The 21,696-nt window shown below is 44.1% G+C and overlaps 1 protein-coding gene across 1 annotated transcript in view; it reads right to left on the bottom strand.

Annotated features, from left to right (window-relative positions):
* Positions 1 to 19,759, bottom strand: part of NHS (Nance-Horan syndrome (congenital cataracts and dental anomalies)) — a 186,677-nt gene extending 166,918 nt beyond the window's left edge. Inside the window, 2 exon segments of the mRNA XM_009325497.1 lie at positions 18,624 to 18,639; positions 19,577 to 19,759. Coding sequence (XP_009323772.1) covers positions 18,624 to 18,639; positions 19,577 to 19,759 — 199 coding nt within the window.
* Between the last annotated feature and the right edge of the window lie 1,937 nt (positions 19,760 to 21,696).

The following is a 21,696-nucleotide window of genomic DNA, read 5'->3' as shown; positions in this document are numbered from 1 at the left end:
TCAGGGCCAGGAAAAGACTTTACTTACAGATCAACTGCAGACTTCACATCTAAAGTATGCTTGGTAAAAAAAATGAAAAATCTGCAGGCAAGGTTAGCAGCACCAGTGGAGCAAATGAGTCAGAGGACAGTGTGGAAGAGAAGCATGCACACAGGAGCAAACCAGTAAGGGGATAAGGGGGCTTGAGCATGAAGGGGTGAAACAGAGGGAGCCATTCAAAGCAGAAGGCAATATGGCTATAGAGACGGAGATGAAAGAAGCACTGCTGTGGAAGAATAGGGGTAGGTTTTAGGGAGATGGGTAAGTTCTGTGTGGAAGATGGGAGCCTGGCCAAAGCTTCTACTGCAGATGGTTTGGGAGATGAGCGCAGGAGGAGTCAAAGGTGATCAAGGGCTTTTGGCATGAGCGTCAGGCTGGTGGAGAAGCAAGATGGTGAAGTACAGCCCCATGTTTCCAAAATAGGTACCTTTGTGCAGGCCTTACTGCAAAACTACCTCCAGCTTTCCACACCAAGCTCAAGCAACCTTGGCCTCTCTTCAGCCACCATCTGAACTTCAGTTTACAATGCTGACATTTGGGCAGTTGTATTTGGATAGTAAGGTGATAGGAGATCATCGCTGCACACTCTATTGCTGTAATCCTTGCAATGCTAGCAAAAACACCAGAGCTTTTCCTTTCCCTCAGGGAACACTTGACATTAACTTCCACACCTTGCAATGGCTCTGCAGTCAGAAGGTCCCCTGGGTTATGGGGATCAGACCTACAAATCCTCCTCCTCCTACCCTCCTGGCAGCAACCTGCAAGGAAAAGCCGCATCCTGACAGGTCTCTCGCCCAAAGACTCATCCATCACTAGTGCCCATGACAGACAGGAACCACACAGCCGGGTAGCAGAGGACAGCGCTGCTGGGACTTTCAGATAGTGATCACCACGGGTTGGTGGGCAGGAGGTTCAGGAAGAAACCTCTGCATTCCAGTGCAGAGATGTGCCGGGAGCACATCCAGCGGGCCTAACCTCAAGTCAAGGAAAGAAAGAGAGAAACTTGTAGCAGCTTTGTTCAACAAGAGGCTCCTAAATTAAGAATTTAAGAGAGCCTCAGGTCTATCCTAGCAATGGAAAAGTCCGACTTCTTCATCAGATCTGGAGAGACTACAGCAAAACAGAAGCTGGTATTTTACAGAGGGATCTCCTAACTCCCATGTCAATCCACGTGTGCAGTTACGTAGTTCAAAGGAGGAGAATAAGCACCTTCGGAGAGGAACAAAATGACACCACCACCACGAAAAACCTTTCCCATGAGTGATTTGGTCCTTTCCTGCTCCGGGCCCCGCTCCCTGAGGAAGGAAGTGCCGAGCAGCTCCATCAGAGGAACCAGACTATATCCCAGCTTTCTCTTCCATGGCTGAATTCGGGTCACGCCTCCACGATCATTAATCCTGGCTCTTTGCTCTCAGTACACATTTGATCTGGATCAGCCCAGGGCACATAATCACATTTAAGATGAATTAGCTAGAACACATGATATGGAGTTTATACTGGCCTCATGCCAGCTGTGGGAGGACGAACAACACTCGATCCTGCATAAAGCCTGCCAGCACAAAGTTACCCCAGTGCTGTTTTTGGAACAAACGTGAGCCGGCAGAGCCACATCGGTCCCCTGGAACCAGCCCTGCGTACAGAGCAGTTGCTGTGTTTTTGATGCAGTTATTCTTAGTCAGAGGCAGACTGACTAAGTCTGACTTACTGAATTATGAAGTCAGGGTAATCAGACTTACTCTTAGACAAATCACATTTCAGATCTTAGAGCAGAGCTGGCCCACAAGTTAGGAGGATCTAAATTCACCTAGACTGGGTGTAAACAAACACATGGTGCCTTCTTAGCTTTATCTCCCTCCTTGCTGGGTCTGCTCAGGGTACGTCCCACAGTTCTCCAGTTCTAGAGCAAGCAAAGCCACGCTCTAACTCCTCCCTCTGCATTTTGGAAACAAATTGTCTTACCCTTTTGGGTGCATAAAAGAAAACTAGAAGACCGTCTCTTGACACACAGGTGATTTAACCTGTGACTTTACTGTTCAGTTTCTGCACCATCAAACTAAATATGGGAGGAGGAGGTGGGATGAGAGACCTCCTGTCCAGTGTTTACTGTTTTATTGCACCAAAACAGTCACCGTCAGCTGCCATCTCTTCTTGAAAACATGTTCCCAAAACATCTGCTGTGCATGCCAGCGATAACCATTTTAAAATATCATATATTATATGACTTTAATTGAGCTCAACATAGTAGTTAGCTCAAGTATAGAAAACTGGCGAGTTTTCAAAGTGGAGCATGTATATAGACAGATGACACAATGTACTGTTTTCCTGCTAATGCCTAGGTGACAATATCTACACACGCCATTCCAACATGAGCTTGTAACCAAATGTTTTCACATTCAGATTAAAAATAGAAGAGGTTTTCTGAAACAACCGTTGCACAAGTTATCTAGATGCAATTAAATTGTACTCAGACTTCTTGGATTGGAACCCTAACAGATAATTAGGAGGAAAAACATAAAGTTCTAGAAAATAAAAGCCATAGGTGCCTCACATGGGGATGCTCACAGAAATTAGATAGTTTGAACAGGGCCCTGAACAGCAATTCTGCCGTTCTCCTTGTGGCAATGAAGGGAACAAATGGAAGAGAAAGGCAAAGAGACAACCTGGCTCATCTCCTGGCCTCCCACTTCGCCTTGGCCTTTGACTTACTTTCCTTTTCCCCAGTAGGATAAATCATTTCTATCCTCCTTCTTGAACCACATAATTCTTTTATTTCTAAAGTGTGATAATATTTCATTATTCCTGCCAGTTGTAAAAGAAAGCTTTCAAGGACCTTGGTGAAACATCTTCTGCTCTAGCCTAGCTGATTCATGAGATAATCTGTTCTTAATATATATAGTTCTAAGCCTGTAGCGCTTAAGTTTTAGATCAGCATAATATTCATTCCCTGCTGTGACTCAGTGGAGGCTGCAAGAGATGGTGGAGGGGAAAAAAGAAAAGTATTTTTATAGCAGGTTATTTTTATTAGAAAATAGTGTGTTGTATAAAAACAGCCTTATTGAATTGAGGTGTTCAAAGCAATTCCTGCAGAGTAAGATTATAGTGAGCAGACTGCAGGTGAGAAGGTCAGAACTGCAAACTAAATGCAATTTATTCCACTGGTGCAGAAACCCAGGAATGTTCTGCAAGGTAATCATAAACACGTGTGATACAAGTATCTCACATGCATAGATGTACATCCCACCACACAAATCTTGAGCTGTACTCAACGGCAGTAACGACAACAAACATAGTAAAAAGTACAAACTTTTAGTCTCCTCACAGAATCATATGTAATAGATGACTTTCAGCACAAGTGACGAGAACAACTACATGGCTAAAAAGACTAAACTCATCATATGTTTAAATAAAGCATTTACTGAAAAAAGGAAAGCATGCAGAAAAAAGGATGTGTTTGGGTGTGTCCATTTGAATCCATAGTAAAGCCCAAGACAAAAAGGAGATTAGCTTGAAAATAAAACCCAGGTGGTACATTAAGCATACGTAGGTGAAACAACAATACAATGCAGTGGAAGTAAACAGGTATGGGGATTAAAGCCAATGCAAAGGGGAAGATAAACCATCTGCAAGCTGCCCAGGGGAAACAATGCATGAGATCATACTGAAATTTTAGCTGTTTGGATGCATGGAAACCAGGTGAACCATTTCTGCAGAAAGAATGATCTCACGTTCATTAAAGACTGAGCTTTCACTGTCCAGTTGCTCATCTCGGATTAACTCACTGCTCCAAGCTCATCTTGGATTAACGCTGTCCACTACGATGTGGGCAAGGGAATGTGCAATGAGGGAGTCTCATTAAAAGCAGAGTTCATTTGCAGTGCTTTGAAAACAGAGGGGATGAGGATGGGGAGAGCAAGAGAGAGAGAGAGAGAGCAAGAGCAGTACGCAGTTAAGTCACCGAACCACCTAGTGCAGTTTTTTATTTAGTGTGAAGACTACGCTGCTCTGTATGCAAAAACAAACTGTCCACCAGCAACTATTTTGACCAGTGGCTTTAATAAAATCTAGCCAGCCAGAAAAAACACTTTATTTTTATAAAGTGTTTATATATATTGACTCCTCAATAGTTACCCAAGATCAAAGCAAATGAAGACGGGGGGGGACTGGGAAAGGAGGTTTTTCTCCTTTATTCTAGGAAAAGAGGTTTTTCTCCATTCTATATATTTTCTCTCATTCCGTATGTTTTCTGAGTGGCATGTTCTTGTCCATACCAAGTTCATGGTTTGTCATCTCTAGTCATGCTTAGCCTTCCATTTTTCCAGTGGAAGTTAGATGTGCAAGTCTTGCCAGCATAGATGGCATGCCCATCAGCAAAAGACTGCACAGACTACGTTCGCTCCACTGGCATTTTATCACATTAAAATAGCTGTGAGCCAAAGAAATCCGAGAGTTATGTTAACAAAAATTTCTACTCACCTATATTTTCCCCTGCTTTAAAAAGAAAGACAAAACCAGAAGACTACAGCTGCAAAGATCAACACTGTAGGAAAAGGCCCAAAGAAACCCAACACATTGTAGGTTTCTTGAAAGAACAATCCCTTTCTCTGAAGAGCATCTGTAGTACAGTATGTCAGTCAGAAACTAGAATTTCCTGCAATTAATCAATTTAATAAAAATAATTTGAGAGCCTTCCTTCAAATGCTGCACATGATATGGTGGCGTTTCTGTTTCTGGATCTTTTGATCAATCAAGGAAGAAAACTGACTGGCTAGACTTGCTCTACTGAAAATGAAAGATGAACTGGGAAGCTCATTTATTTTTGTTGGAGAAAGAAACAAAGACAGATAAACTGACCAACCAGCCAAATCAGGCCACTGGCCAAACCAATTATTTGTGTCTTGCCAGTCATTTCACTCCACGTTTGTTCCTCTAACAAAACTAAGCAGCCCTGTTCATACAGTTATTTGCCTAACAATGATGAGGCAATCCAAATTCTTCTCGATTGTTTTCAAGCAAATTTTGAATATAATTTTATATTGTTAATTTTTAAAAGAATGAGTTGGATGCTTTCAGGCCTCCACACTTACGAATACCTGTTAAACAACCAGAATGAAGCTGACTCGCAAGAGAAAATGTCTTCTCAGCTGATGGAGACATAAAATTTGGCATTTCTGGCTTGTGGCTGGAGAGTAAAGTTATTTCCTCTACAAATTATGCTTCAAATGTTCCACTATCCAAACCAGAACTACACAGTAAGTGCAGGTACGGAAAGATTGAAGAACGGGACAAGATCCTACCGGACACAACTAGAGGGTTTGCACTTGATTTATGGTCTCACAGCCTGAGAACATACCTCACTAGTGCTGCTGCTATAGTAACGAAACCAGACTGGTATGCAGGTTTGTGGTAATAATATTTGTTGAAAGAGTTTTCTCAGTTGCATATTCATGCTTCTGCCTCTCTGTTGGTTTTTTTTTTGGCATATCTCTAAAGGAGATCAGTATATGAAAGCAAGAAATGCAAAACTGGAGAGAAAAAAAGGTCTGTAAAGGCTTTATAAGAGAAACACATAAAACTCTGCAGTTACTTCCGAGAGATTAGGGACCAAAAAGTTAACGGTTATTTGGGAACCTCCTAGGCGTTTCAGCTGCCCTTCGGGCTTTGAAGAGCCTGACCTGGAGTCACAGTCCTCCCAAACTCTTAGAAATATCGGCAGCTTTCTAACTGAAGCAGCAGTGAATGGGAACTGAGGAGAAGAGAGCAAGACTTGGTTTATTCGAGGGCAAGTTCATCCTACGGCACCGGTGACTCAAACCCTTACGCACCCGCTTTTCTTTAAATGCTACGAACAGCCCCTGCTCATGCAGTGAAATCAACAGCAAAACTCCCGTCACCTGTATACATAAAGTTATCTGTGTGCTTTTGCTCTTGTGTGGACAAAGATTAAATCCCATTTATCATACTGACCCACGGGCCGCAAAGAAAGAGTCTGCTGTTTGGCCTCGATTCAACAAATCCCCTTATCCAAAGAAGATCTCCTGTACTTGATGGCAGTATGTGCGCTGCTGATCTGAGATCTTGAAAATATCCCTTAATTATTACAGCATTAAGGGTATGGAGGTTAATTAAAAAGCAAATGAGGACACTCCATAAAGGTAATTCCAGTTACTCTGACCTGTAAAGGCATGCAACGCTTTTGCTCTGGGTATTTAAAAAACAGGGAAAGCGGTTTAGTTAAATATTATCATGGCCTCTTTAAGAATATAGCGTTTAGCACAGAAACCTAGGAGTAAGCTTTCATTTCTAATGGAGCTAAAATGGGACCATTTTAATCTAATATTTCAAAAAAAGCCATGAATTTGGGTATCAGTGGAGTGAAGAATGGCATTTGTCTTTACTTACATGTTTTATAATACATATTTTCAATATTTTCTATTACGATATGGGATAATCGATCTGCCACTTTAGTCTTTCATTTCTATTCCCTGTTTCTGTAGAGCCACAAGGAAGAACAAGGCCCCTCCACACCTACTCACACCAATTATCTTTCCTGATGTTGATGTCTCACCCGCAGTGATAAGCTGAGAAATGTGAATCTTTGACTCACTGAAAAAGGGGAATGGAGACCCATGCAGCTGATTTTTGCTTCAGTTCCCTCATACAGGCCACGAGCCTAAAACTCAACCAGTGTGAAAAAAATACCTTTCACGGACTATAGATCATTAGCACATAAGAAGAGGGGAGTAAGAAATGGCATGGCTTTCTCGAGTAGGAAAAAAAATCTCCAATCTGGCATACAGAAGAGGGAAGACTTATCACATACAGGATAATTTACTTTCTTTATCAAGAAGAAATACAGTCTCTGCACTGTAGCTTGCTCCTCCAAGGCCAAAAAAAACGTACCAGCACTGTTCCTACCATCATAACTACTGCAATTCAAAGAAATGAGCCATCCACCAACACATCTCTTTGAAGAAAACCCAAGGCATTGCATCTTGGTGCAGGAGGTCTGAACCATTTCTTCAAGCTTTTTCTCCTTTAATAAATAAGGGCAGCCACAACATTGCTCTGTTTTGAATACATCAGTTCTGGCCTTTGGTTTTCTGGCAAAGCACCAATGTATCCCCTCAGTTATAAAAACTTGTCATGCCTCTGAGATACCAACTGGTTTGGAAAGGTGAATATGGTCTAAGTGCCCATTAATGGTCAGCCCCATTAATGAGGCTGAGCAAGAACAGTGATAAAAGAGGGGGCAAGGAAGATACTATACTAAAGTACCCTGAGTCTGGCAGACATTTTTAAAGCTAAAAGTGGTACTCTGGCTTCTTTCCCCCGCCCCGAAAGAGGTCAAGAGGCAAACCAGGAAATTATAGAGCAGTAGGATTAACATCTGGCACAGGAAACCTTTAAGGGATGTGACATGAGAACACTTGTAAAGACAGTTTGATTAAGGACAGCCAGCATACATTTAGACACAGGAGGTCATGCTTAACTAACCTGCTGGATCTCTTTGAAGATAATGCTGCCGTGGCAGATAAGAAAGACGTGACAGATGCTGTATAGCACACTGAGGTTAGATTTTTCAAACAAACTTTTGACAAGGCCCAGCATCAGAGATGACTAATGGAGACAAACAGAAAGTTATGGATTGCAAAGTAAAAGCACAGAACAGTGGCTGTGGAGCAAGAGAGAAAATCAGGTATTGGGTGGGAGCTTTGTATTGGGAAAAGGGTATTGAGTGGAGGGGTCAGATTTACATGGGTTATCTCATCCCACTTGCCCCAAACACTGTTTCTGTGTCAGCATCTTCCAGACAAAAACGTCCTCATGACCTACGCTACCTTTGATTAGGGCTTTTACATTATGGCAGCGATGAACAATGGTCTTTAGAGTTGCTTTTGGTTGACAGTACCGAGTTTGTACTTCTACACTGATGTCAATACAGGAACACTGAAAAGAATATCTTCAAGCGGTGAGTTCTAGCTCTCATGTTAGGAAATAAATCTAGGCTGAGCACAGTCAATGCAGAAGAATTTGGTTCACTCAGCAAATGTAGCTCAACACAAAAAGCACAAAATAAATTAATCCCTGAGAAAGGAATCAAGCAAAGCTGTATATGCTAAGTACCATAACGACATGACACTTTGTAGAGGTAAAGGATTTTAAGGGTTGTAGTGCAAAAAACATAATTAAAGCCACCAATATATGGCAGAACATCAGAGAAAAGGAAAAAAAAGAGAAATGGAATACAAACTTGTGTTAGCAGAGATACAGCAATAACAACTAGAAATCAATGGCTTGTTCTGGAGATGGAGGCTTAACAGACGCTCTACATTAGTCACTATATCACAGCGAGAATATTATTGCCTCAGAGGGTGCAAGAGCAGGGCAACAAAAAGTAAAACCAGATCTTGGCTCTTACCAGGCCCTAAATTATTATGTGGGTGAAGTGAGGGCATGTTATGTTTATTCTCATTGGAAAAGAGAATACTTTGATGTGACCTAGTAGAAGATTTTCAAAATCATGAAAGGGGGTGATCAAGGTAACCTCTACCAAGCTAGGGTGGAGGAGCACGGGGAAGGAAGGGAAGGGATGTCAAAACAGGCTGCAAACATTTCAAATAAAACAACTGGGAGTAAACAGGGAAGTTGTCAGGCAGAACTGCTTCAGCTGAAGGGTAATAAACATGTGGAACAAGTTACCAGGAGAGGCAGCTGAAACAAAGGCTGTACATGAGCTCAAAAGACACCTGGGCTTGTTTCAAGAGACGGGAGGAATTTGGGGATTTTTGTGAAAACCAGAATGTTGGGATTAAGATGCACTGTAAAACGGCAGGTATGCCGAGCCAAGTCAGGGTGCCTAAAATTGTGTGTACTGTCACACACTGTAAAGCAAAATTCCCTGTGTTGCTGCCACACCTTTACCCTGGAGCCACGGTTAAGAGAAATATCTCCACATACAAACCTTCCTCCCTGCAGCTTCTTTTGGCCAAACCATTTAAATCGAGCTCTTGTCCCAAATACCTCAAGGCTACAAATAGCTCAAGGCTGTAACAAAGGCAGAAAGGAGCTGCAAGAGTGTCACCGAGTCCCACCGACAATGACCTCCTCAAGCACAGGCTACACCTGCTGCTGCTGCTGCGTTTGCTGCACAGCCCCCCGAAACACCGCCTGAGGTGGAGGAGGAAAGGAGCGACCAGAAACAACCCTGTGCTCACTTTTCAGGGGCAACTTCCCAGGAAACCTGCAACCCCGAACCTGAAATGGCTTGAAAGGCTGAGTTTGCAGGAAACCTGCAACCCCAAAGTTGCCACAACCCCAGGTTGCCACAGACACAGCCAAAGCCTCCTAATGGCAGGGGTTGTGTAGGACTCCCCGTTGCTGAGGGTCCGTTGCAGGGACCCTAACAGCTCTCTGTTTACCTGTCTTCTTTATTGCATTTTGGTTTAAAATATGGAAGAAAAAAATTGCTGGGCACGTGCACTCTAGAAAGATACGCACTCACCACTCCCATCCCGAGGCCAGGATCTGATCAACTCCGTGTTGGGCATCAGCGCAGAGTAACTTCCCTGCAATACCAACAGCTATGTGATGCAGTTTGGAGCGGAATCATGTCAAGGTAAGCAGGTTAATTAAAAGTGGGTAAATAAGGATCTTAACTCTTCCTGTTTAAATTCCATCCTTATTTTAGAATAGCCACCTCAGAATCAGCTTCAATTTTGTTAAGAGAAAAAAAATAGTGCTCCCTGGTTTAGAAATTTACACCCACCAGTTTAGCTTCAAGCTATTCCTTGTGGATGACATATAGCGTGCACAAATGAGGTGACTGTTTTGGAAATGTTCGCATGCTTCTAATAGGGAATTCACCACCACAGAAATACTTTTCACCACTTTATTTTTATATTTGCTGTTAGTTATAGAAACATGTAACCCTGACACTGAAACGTGTTTTCTCTTCTGATATTTCTTCTTCTATTACCTGACGTCCTGATTTCTTACTCAAGCAACAATCATTGGTTCCTAGCATTTATTTCATTTTAATATGTTATAAAAAAAAGCAAACATCAGAGCTGTTCAGAAAAGCATAAATAGCAACATGAGTATCACAACTGCATACAAGAGGAAGAATAAAGTAGATGAAGAAACTGTCCTGTCAAACATGAGCATCCTGTCCTCGCTACAATGATAGTAACAGAGACAGGATTTAGAAGAAGGCACAAGGTAAAAAATACGTGTTTTTTTAAAATGTGTTACTGTTCCTTCAGACACAGCTTAGCCTCGGATGGGTGTGTTTATCTCCTTCAGCAAGCGCTGAATCCAAACAACCACTTTGAAAGTCCAGTCAGTATTCTCCTTCCCCCTGCAAACCAGAGCTGTATCTCCCAGCTTGCTGTCCTCAGGGTGTCTGCAGTATTTCTCTCCAGGAGACCTGCTGTATAATTCACGTCAAGCGTGGAAGTCCACCGAGCTTTTCTAGTTTGCAAATCTCGGGCAAAGGATTCCTTCTCCCTCCTGATCACACCCAGCTCCCCAGAAAAGGCCTCTAACTGGCTCCAGTCATCATGCCATCACTGACAGGGGTAACAAACGGAGACCTCTGGGGAAAGTTAATATTATTAGGCAGGGTGTGAAAACAGTTAACGCTATTTGGGGTAATGACAGACCACATTCCCTGCAGGTGTAAATGGAGTTTTGACCATTTATGGGAAGAGGGAATTTGTCTTTTGGAGAGTGCTGTCAACCCTGCCAGCCTCCTCCACATATGCTCCAGCACTCACTACAGAGACCTCGACAATGACCATCTTTATTTAGAACTGTAGGCAAGTCCCTTCCAAACCCAGCCGTTCTTTCATTAGAAAGTTCACATCTTGGTGATATTACTGAGACGACCAGATTAAATACCCATGAGTCCGGCTGCCTACAGAAGACAACTGGCAGTATTCAGGCCAACAGACAATTGCTAAGGAAACCAAATGATGGGCTATGTCACACACTCTTTTGCTCAAATACGTTGCTCTGGAGTAAGCAATTTCTAGTAAAAATGTGTATTTTGCATCTGTTCCTTGTTTGCGACAAATTTTCTTCATGTCCAAGATTTATTTAGGATATGTCTTTTGACTGCAAGGACTGGGAGAATAATTACAGTTTTCCTGTTTCAATTATCCACTGATAAATTATCTTGATAATCATGATGACTATGCTTCGCTTTGCACAACTAAGTGTAGCTTGTGAAATGCTCCTTCTGCCTTTCTAGAAGTCATTCTGGAAGAGAAACAGGAAGCATATCTCCAGTTTAAGCCACAGAGCAAAATGAAGGACATATAACTGACAGATGGACTGACAGAAACATTGTAAAACAAGATGAGAACAATTAAGTCTAAAACCGCATCGGTGGGTCACCACCAATTGTACCCCAGGCTATTCTTAACAAACTCCTGATGACCTGAAAACCAGAAACAGTTTTGATAACTACTGCTGTGAGACAGGTGCCTGGGCTGGAATCTAAAATAATCAGACAATGTCCTCACCGCAATTTTCATCAGTAACAACTGCTCGTTTCCAAATATGTAAAAGTATAAATGCACATACATATATATGTAGTTCCAAACTATGAATCTATTTTGAAAAAGAGGAGGAACAAAGTTTCTTGTTCCATATTGGCATAGCAACCTGCAGAGAAACACATCGTCTACTCCACATGGCAGGAGCGCGTGGAGCCAACCGGTTGTGATAGAAATAGGAACAGGCAAGAAGCCTGCTGAAAAGCAGCGTGGCGCTGGGAGGCTTCCCTTTCCCATCAGTCTCCATATCGTTTGGTCCCAGCACAGTGAAGCAGGTTACATGAGGATTTTTTTTCCCCTCCAAAGCAGCCTCTAAAGCTTTATCATAAAGGAAATACAGCTTGGGTGAATTAGTATCACCCCGGCGTACAGCAGAGCTCTGAGAAGGTGGGAAGACTTATGGTTACAATGAACTGTCTGCACCAAATTTTTTGCTTCCCTGCAGTAAGTGTCTATAAAAAGCTCTGACTTCCTTTTAAAGAAAATAAAAATGAAGCACAGAAGAGTCTATTCTTGCTTAGATGCATGTGCAGGCTGATGGCCAAGGACAGCAGTGAGAGCAAAAGCCTTATCAAAGTTTAAAAAAAAAAAAAAAGTAAAAAACCCCAAACAAACAAACATACCCTAAGATAGATGCTTAACTGAACCCGCTGTGACACAGTATCCGAGTTCCTGTCCTTTCCCACTTCCTTCACTGCTTATTTGGGGCTTGACCATGCTACAGTCTTGCCGGTCCGCCCAGGGGAGTCCCAGGGGATGCACTTTCCAACTCCTCTGTGCAGGACTGGGAGAAAACGTGCAGGAAAAGGAAAGCTGGAGCCACCAACCCACCCCATTCCCTTGCAAGTCAGCAGGCAGCGAGGGCAGGAGCAGGCAAGGTAGAGCCATTCCCTCCTGCCCTCTCCAGCCCGCCACCCCATGAGCTGTCTGACCATGAGACAGGGAGCAGACACGGCGCTTGGTGGCACAACATCCTCCCTCTCCGTCCTACCCACCACGGCGCATGGGGAGCAGGAACGGGAGGACTTGGGGTGCCTCCAGCTGCCAGTGCCCCACTGGGGCTGTGCCTCCTGGAGTGGGAAACAGCCCCTTGCCCCCAGGGACCTATAGGAGTTTTCAAGGCAGAAACCTTGTACGGCAACTAAGGCACAAGCGGTATAAATAATCAATGTCAATAGAGGAACTGCAAGGGAAATGTTCTGTTACAGCAAATCAGCACCTATGTCCCTCATGAAAAGAGTGCATGAAAAATATCTCCCCTGTTTCTTAATGGGAATAACAAAAAAGCACATTTAATTTTACTTAAATGCAGTAAAACAAGCGTAAGTATTCTCTCCCCATCTTCATAGTTAGCATTTTACAGAATGATCAATGCCAGCACGTCCCCTTCTCCTGCATGTCCCAAGAGATAGTTTAAGGAACCTTTTAAAATGAACATTTCTTCATTCATACACAGAATGCACATTCCAGTGCTGCTGTACAAATGCTATGATGCCAAGAAACGACCACACAGTTCTCCTATTTAGGCTGCTTTTTTAAACGGAAAACAGAGTTTTATCCTGAAGTGTCTGCTTTTGGCTGACATTTTTCAATTTTCATAGAAATCCACCAAAGAAATTCTGGCATCCAGAAAGCGAAACAGTTCAGTTCTGAGCTAAAAATTGAAGTTTTCCATTTGGAAAGACTGACAGATATTGTTTTGATGTTTTGATCCAAAATAAACTTTCAGCTTTCCTGCAAAAAGACATTGTTCGGTCTTGACTCTGGCTTTAAACCAGTTTCCTCCCTTCTTTCTCACCACAGTGGCCCATGATTATTTGTCTAAGTAGTTCAGTCTCTTTCCATGACCCATGCTCTTTGTAGCTCTGACCATGCAGCCACACCATGCCATTCCCCTCATGCACATGCAGGTCGTGATGCATCAGGGGGATGCAGGCCAGCTGGGGAGCCTGGTCAGCAGGCTGGAAGGTATGGGAGAGGAGATAAGCCATTACCAGAAAAGGCAGCATGATTTAATAAACGCAAGTAATTGTTCTGATTTTCCTGATGGAAACTGCTTTTATTCCTCTGGGGGGAAAAAAAGGGATGCTTTCTTTGCCCTGTTCCCTCGCTCCAAATTACATCACCTCAGCCCAGAGAAGAAATATACTTAGACACCTGATTAGTGGGAGTTGGACATACAGGTATTTTCGTGCAGCTGGGCCTATACTCTTAAGCTCAGTTGCAGTGCTCCCCTTTATACACATCATACCGTGTTGCACAGTAATGGGTTAGGGAAGGGATTTCCAGATCTCCCTGAGAAACCAATTTAGTCCTGAAGGCAAAGAAGCTGAATGAATTCACGTTACCTCAGACTACACTAATGGCATTAAAACCAAGGACCCAGTTAAGAAACAGTAAGACACCATTCAGGCCTTCATGACAAAGCTGCTTCTAGATTTCTCTGCTGTTTGTACACTTCTGTTGTGTTATTTCACCTCTCCCTGCTCCAAAGGAGACCAGAAGCTGCTGCATGACTGAGAAGGAGGATAGAGCCCAATTCTGCTGCCCAAAGTGACCCAAGTGTCCCAAGGAAGTTACAGCTCATACAGCTCATGCAACGGTTCAGCTGTCATTAGATTCATTCACGGGGAAGCTTGACAAGCCAAAATGACAATGTCTAGAGAACAAGGAAGGGTCAGTGTCCCCCTCCTCCTCTTCCCCCACTTGTGTCAGGCATGCTCATTATGTCTAGTGGTGGCAATTAGTTTCACCAGCTGCGACGCACACACTCATGGAGGCAGGCACTATACAAACAGCGTGGGAGCAGCTCTCCCAGCCCTTTAGGGCGCTATGGCTTGGGATTGTATAAATGGGTACAACAGACCCTGCTGGGGGAAAGTGCAGAGAGGTGAACCAGCTTGCCCAAAATCACAGGGTAAATCCACGGCTTGGCCAGTCCTAGGATACCAGTCTCTGCCTCCTAATGCCCCAACCACAACAGGACTGTACTCCCAGCAGGAAGAGAGCGTGGGTAGGGCAAGTGTTTCACGGGACAGTGCACTCCCTTCCCTCCCAAAGCACATCCCGTCTTTGTTAAGGCCATCTCCCGTCCCAGCTCCTAACCCAGCTGCGCCACAAACTCCAGGCTGGCACCACGGGACCTGGGCTCCCCTTGGCAGTGACAGCGCTGGCACTGCAGTGCCCTCAGGTAGCCGGGGCAGGTCCCCAAACCACTCTCAGGAAGGTCCTCTGGCATCCACTCCAGGGTTAACACAGAGCCACGTTCACATTTTGTTTCCTTGGTCAGGTCTTCTGACACTTGCTTGAAACCTGGGCTCATTTGGAAGACATTAGAATTTTGGATGGAGGTGTTGCTCATGTCCTGGACCAGCACTCAGAGCTTTAGCTTTTCATTTCAAACTTCTAGAAGCAAGAGAGATGGGATTTTCCCACCCCCTTGCTTTCCTCGTAAAAGTGCTTTCTAACGACTTCTGCAAAGCTGGCTTTGCCTGCAACGTGCAGGTCTCCTCCCTTGGCTCTTTCAACATGCAGAGAAGTTACAGCCCTCCACCCGCTCTCTGCCCCGATGCCTGTAACACACGGCAGCCGCCAGTGCTCCTGCCCCGCCGTCACAAATCTTCGGGGAGAAATGAGCCTGGTGGGAGCAGGGCAGCTGGAGATGAAGCGATGGAGAGACGTGCCGTGCTGCCTGCGCCGGGGGTTGTGAGAACTGGGTCAAAACCTGGCCGTCACGCACCGCCCATCTGTGCCACGCCGAGGAGAGAGATGCACAAGGCTTTCAAGGCCAGCGGGTGTTGTCTTTGTAGCGGACCGTGACATCAGTGCTCTTTACAGAGTTCATTTCACAACAGCATAAAAGACGCAGAAGGGGGGGTTAGAAAGGAGGACAGAAAACCAGTACGCGATCTTTTATTTACACTGAGAAAAACAATGAGAAGACCAGAGGGGAGGATCCAGCCTTCCTAACACACATGCCTTAACTCCTGGGGGGACGGGGATGACCTCCCCTAGAAACACCCACTTCTTTCCAATCAATACACAAGGAGCCCCAGAGGACTGCTTCACTGTCTGCCTAAAATAGAGCTGGGTGGGTCGATGCCACTCGCGTGCACTCCTTCCAAGTATCCACTGTAAAAGGCCTTTAGTCATATTAATTCTCCTGCACCGACGAGTGCAACATCTCATCATGTGAATGAAGACTGCAGCATAAGGCATGTACCTGTGTTGGCTGAAGTAAGGCTGCATGAACAACATCAGCTCTGGCATTTTCCACACATATTTTTTGCAACCTTAATTGCATTCTTTTGATAAAGATATTTGTAGTTTTGTGCTTTCCAGAGCTTTGGGGTTTTTGGTTTTTGAGTTTTATTTTAATGCATAAGATGTTTAATAATAGGTGCCAGACAGGAGCCTCAACCTAGTAAACCAATGGATTTTTTTTCACCCTGTTCACAGAAAACCCCACCTCCAGAGCTGATCAAACCAGATGAGGCAGAGAAGACTGGAGAACTGTTTGGTTTTCAGCAGATCCCTCCACAACAGGAGAACAGAAACTTTTGGACAGCCTTCGCTTGGGATCGCTGCAAAAAGTAGATCTCATGTAAAAGCTCAAAGCTTAATTGGAGAGGAGCTGACTTTGCTGTTAGGGAGTGGTGGCACGGGGCTGAAGTGGTGATACACAGTGAAATTACCAGGTGGAGGAGAAGAGTGAGACTTCCCCGCAGGCCAGCACTGAATATTAGCAGGCTGGTGTAACAGGGGTTGTTGCGCTGTTGAAATAGCCAAAGGGGCACACGGTGCATGAGATTAGTATCTTGTACCATATCTCAATACATATTTTCCTTTACAAAACAGTTGCTTGTACAGTTCTCAAGGTTTTTTGTTTATTCTGTAGGTTTCCTGGGGTGGCAGAAAGGGGCCAGTTTACTTGTTTTTAAACATCATGCTTCCCCTCTCTGAATAAAGCCGGTGATGTTTATGACACTCAGTGGTCTACAGGTGTTTAGCAGCTTTATGCAGTGCAACAGGCCAGTGAGTAATTTGCACATTGCTACGGTTAAGCCACTTCAAATTCCATCACTGGTTGAACTCCTGGTGAGACTTTTGCCTCTAAAGTGATAAAGTTTTAAAGCAAGTAATTACTTGTGCCAGAGGAAAAAAAGTAGAAAAGAAACCCCAAATCCATCTTTGTTTGTCAGATATTGGTATTCTGCTTCATTTCATAGCCATTATGTTTTCAAAAAGTAAAACAAATAAAGGAGAGTGCAGTGAATGCCAAGGTCTAAAAGAGATCAATATAAAGACCTGCCTAGAACAGACTGTGCATTAAGACTATACACAAATGGTTTCACTCACCTCCCTCTGGAACCCTGTGTTTTGGTAGCCACCTAACGTAATCTGTTTAGCATGAAAGTAAGCAGTGAATCAGATTCTTAAGCCACCATAAATGCGTGCCAGTAGAAGAAAACATCAACAGTATTTATTCTTAACAGAAATCCTAGTATCAGGAAGACAATATACCAATGGCACAAAGAAAATGTATCGAAAGCAGATTTGAACCCCTCATCCTCAGACGCTAGAGGAGAGGCTTACAGGTTATCCCAGGTACTGCTCGTGGCTTGTAGGGCAATTCCCTCTGGCCCCTGAGTGCCCTGAATGCTTATTCACACACTGGTGCATCTCCACCACACTCGCGTGACATAAGTGCTACTGCAACTGGTCCTCAAAAGTGTTTCCAGACCATTGCTTCAAATAGGGGAGGGTCTAGCTTTAGGAGTTACATTTCAGCATCCATGCGTCTTTGCTTATCATTCCCTGGTAGAGAATCAACATTTCATTGTTGGCTGAAGCATACATCAGGTCACTGCCTGGTTTCAGACACAGCCTGGTGCAAAACAGGGCACAGCTACCAGGGTCCCAAAGGTTCAACAGCAATGTTTCTTAGATTAAGGTTTTCCTTCCCCCTAAATCACGCACTCAAATCAAAACTCAAGAAGACAACAGAGTAACGTTTGTACAGCATTTTAACCCAAAGGTGACAGCAAAGTAGAGAATGTATTTGTCCTAAAAGAGAAAAATTACCTAGTAGGAGATGAGGAAAGGACTGTAAGACAGTGGAAAGCATAGAAAAGAGTCAAGAAGAGGGGAAAGAAGAGATACGCTCTCTTTTCATCCTCTAAAAAGGCAGCACATGCAGCAATTTCTACAATACAGACCAAAGGCTCTCCTTTGCTTGACAGAGTTTGAAGGAAGGGAAGAAAAAGCCAAAGAAGAAATGGAGTTTCTCTAGCAGCTAGCAGTGCGAGTGTTATGTCAGGGTGCCCTTCAAGAGCTGCAGCGCTGGTATCCAAGCATTAATTCCTCTTCACCGCATCGCAGAGAGCCAGTGGCGTCTCAGCAGATTCCAACTTTACCTTAGCAATACCCAGTAGAGCAGCTGCACTCCGGAGAGCATCTCGCTTGTTCGTCCCCAAGCTGTCAGTTCGCAGCACATCACTCCAGCCATCCGAACGGTAGGCCAGCAGAACGGGGAAGGCTCACAGTGACCTGCCCAATAACATTTTCTACAGACTGGAAATCCCAGTCAAATCTCATCCAGTCCCATCGTAACCTCCTGCAATCAAACCTGACAAGGAAAGCCAACTACAGAATGCATTTCAAGCTTCACCTGATCTCCCAAGAGTAGCTCTACATGCTTGAAGCACTTTGATAGGCTTCCTGAAATGCTTGCCTGGCTAAAGTGGCCTACAAATACCAATTTACAGCACATCCTTTATTTGATTTGCCTCAGTTTTGGAATGCAAGTGCTGTATTTAATGCTGGGGGGGACCCCAAAACAAGTCAAGTCAGGAAGAGGAGGTGGACAAAGGAAGAGCAGAAGAGCTGGGACTAGCTACTAATCTATCATAGAGGTAATTATTATCATTTGAAGGGTAAGTTGACAAATACGTTATGATAGGGACTACTAATCCTTATAATCATCTATAAAGGTGCCTCCAGAGTAGAATTGTCTTTACTCATTACCTCTATTCCTATGAGCCTAAAAGAAGGGATAGGAAACAGTCAGCTGGCAAAACTGTGCTCTCTGAGCTGTACGGCCGATCTCTGCTCCACCACTGCCCAACTCCACATGTATGTGCCAACACAGAGAGCAGAATGCTTTGTACACAGATCTGATCCTTAGCACAGTATCTTCTGCTAATAATAAAGTAAGAGTCATTTGAGGACATTAAAACAGGCCAATCAAACAAAAAACCTGGGCTCAGGTTCTCAGGCACTGGAAATCAGTGCAGCTTCAATGATACTAGTTAAGTTACACCAATTTATTCCTACTAAAGATCTGGTCCATTAAATGCTAACACCGTCCTTGGGTTTTACTTTCTCTCACTGGGTTCAGGGAAATAGGCTCAGTTTTTTTAATAAAAACTTCCTCCTCACTGTCAAGCGTCTGTGTTTGAATTCAGTGAAAAAGGAGCAGCAGAAAATATTTATTTTTCAAACACACTTTTATCATAGCATGTGCAAAAACAAAAATGTAAGGCTGTGTATATATATGTATGGAGAGATAAAAAGACATCCCATATATGTGGCATATGACATGTATATGGCATATACCATATACATACCATATATATTTGCATGCATACCATACACACACACACACACATATGGTATATACTTGGGCCTGCATGTTTCTGTGTAGACACTCATGGCACAGTTGTCTGGAGAGAGAGCAAAGAGAAGTCTTCACACAGTCCAGACTTTCAGGCATGGCCTCCCCAGGCACCAGGATAAATGTCTCTCAGTGACCTTGTGGAACAGAAAATGTTCCTTTCCGTAGAGTCAGCTATTGCAGAGCACTCAAGCAGGCATTTCCAGCCCTTCCACATCCTCCAGTAAGGTTTCCAGGCAGAGCAGTTCTCTACTAAATCCTTTGAATTTTCAGAGTTCCTTCAGTAAGGCCTGACAGGTCTCACCCCATCATATTTCATATGACTTTTTCCATAGGCAACAAGAGCAGGGGAGCCACGGCAGCTCTCTCGCTTCGGCAGCAGCAGGTACACCTGAACGGGTGCACCGGGGGACAGCCACAGGCCATCCTGCCCCAGCCCCACTGGAGTATGGGTCACCCTTTTTGCTGCTGCCACCATCACCACCATGGGCCGGCACGTCCCTCCAGAGTGGGGCTGAGCAAGGACTGGTGAGAGCAGACGAGCGATATGGGGGTTAGCTGCAAGCACAGGACCTTACACTGAACCCCAGGTGAGAAACTCCTCTAAAGAAGGATCTGCCCTCAACGAATGTTTCGTTTGTGCCTTCTAACTCTTTGTGCTAACATGGCAAACTACACTTATTTGTGCAGTGTCAGATGTTTTGAAATGGAAGCGACAATTACAACCTGAGGAATTTCTTTCCTATCGTTAAATCTGTTCTAGAAGAAGCAACGCCGCTTGGGTATAACAGAGGCTCCCTGTGACGTGTGTCTTTCACATCCATGTAACAGAGGCTTCCAACACGTGTGCAAAAGTCCATTCCTTGGAGCAAGAGAAAGCCAGCTCCTGCATGCTTCCCTCCCCCTGAGTTACACACAACTTTAGGCACTCTCGTGCTGCAGCATCCCAGTGCAACAGTGCTTGGGATGCAAAAAGGGAATAAACACAAGGCAGTCGTATACAAGGCACCTAACCATATGCCCACATTGGTGTAGCCTTACCCTTCATGCCTAAGAATAAATGCTTTGCTCAATCAACATTTCAGAGAATATATATTTTTCTTTTCCAACAGGAAAGGAGAAGATCTGTTGCATCTTTCTTCCCAGTGGCCTCCTGCAAGCAGCAGCAAAGATGTCCCAGCTCAGGCAGACCCAGGCTCCCAGGGATGCCCCTCTTATCTCCCACACAGCAAAGAGGCGGGGGAAGTGCCAAAAGGAGTGCCAAAGTTTGCCTTTCCCTTTTCGAAATGTCAGCGCTCATTGATCACTAAATCACTTCAACAGCTTATTAAGTAGATGTCACAGAGAGTTACTACCAGTCTCCTATTAATTTAAAAATACTAATGGGTTTTTTTGGAGCGTAATTTCTTTCTGAATGAAAAATGCTCCCTGTATTAAAATGTGAACATTTTGGACCCCGCTAGCCAGTGTGCGAGGCTGTTGATAATACAGAACACAATTTAGTAGAAATTTTAACACTGCAATATGTTTTTAAGGTTGCTCTATAGCTTCGTTGTCTTATTTCTTTATCATTTCAAAGGATCCCCTCCATTTGGTTTTTCCATTTGAAGACAAACTGACATTCTTCTGATATATATTTTTCACAGGTTCATGTCAATACCAGCATAAGCGGAAGCTATCAATCACTTCTCTGATGATAACAGTAAATAAATAATGCACACTTTAAACCTTCAAAGCACTGCATAAATATCAGTTTGTTTTCACAACATCCCTTTAAGCTGAGGTAAGTAGTTTAACCATTTCACTAGGCACCAGCTCAGATTCAAGAATGGCTTAAGACCCATATGAATCATTTTGTATATTACCCATGAAAGACATACATTCTGATATATAACCTGTATATACAAGACCGGGAAAAGCATATTTTCCCCCCAAAAAATGAAACTGAAGCCAACTATTTCCCATTTTAGAAGAAAGCCAGGAAGCGTTTCCGTAGCAGAACTGCCACATGGCATTGCCAGGCTGTGCTGCCCTTCCCTTTGGGTACTGAAAGCTTCTGCTTCCCCACAAACACGGAGGAAACGGGAGACACCGCTGTCTGCCTTCTCCTAGTGCCCTCTTTCCCGCAGGACGTGAGGCTGGAGCAGCAGCTACACATCTTTGTGGCACCTGCAGACAAATGCTACCTGTGCTGTGCCACTCTCCCACGAAGGGACAGCACACGCCTGCCGCAGGCAGGTACGTAGCCTGGGCACAAAATGAAATACAGGGTAAAAAAGGTTTTTTATGGTGAGGGTGGTCAAACACTGGCACAGGTTGCCTGGCGTGGTGAGCGAGTCTCCATACTTCGAGATGCTCAAAACCCAGCTGGACACAGCTCTGAGGAACCTGCTGCAGCTGCCCCTGCCCTGAGCAGGGGTTGGG

The sequence above is a fragment of the Pygoscelis adeliae genome, unplaced genomic scaffold (genome assembly GCF_000699105.1).
Source record: "Pygoscelis adeliae isolate BGI_AS28 unplaced genomic scaffold, ASM69910v1 Scaffold386, whole genome shotgun sequence".
Lineage (NCBI taxonomy): Eukaryota > Metazoa > Chordata > Aves > Sphenisciformes > Spheniscidae > Pygoscelis > Pygoscelis adeliae.
This window is presented reverse-complemented; position numbering and strand designations above follow the sequence as displayed.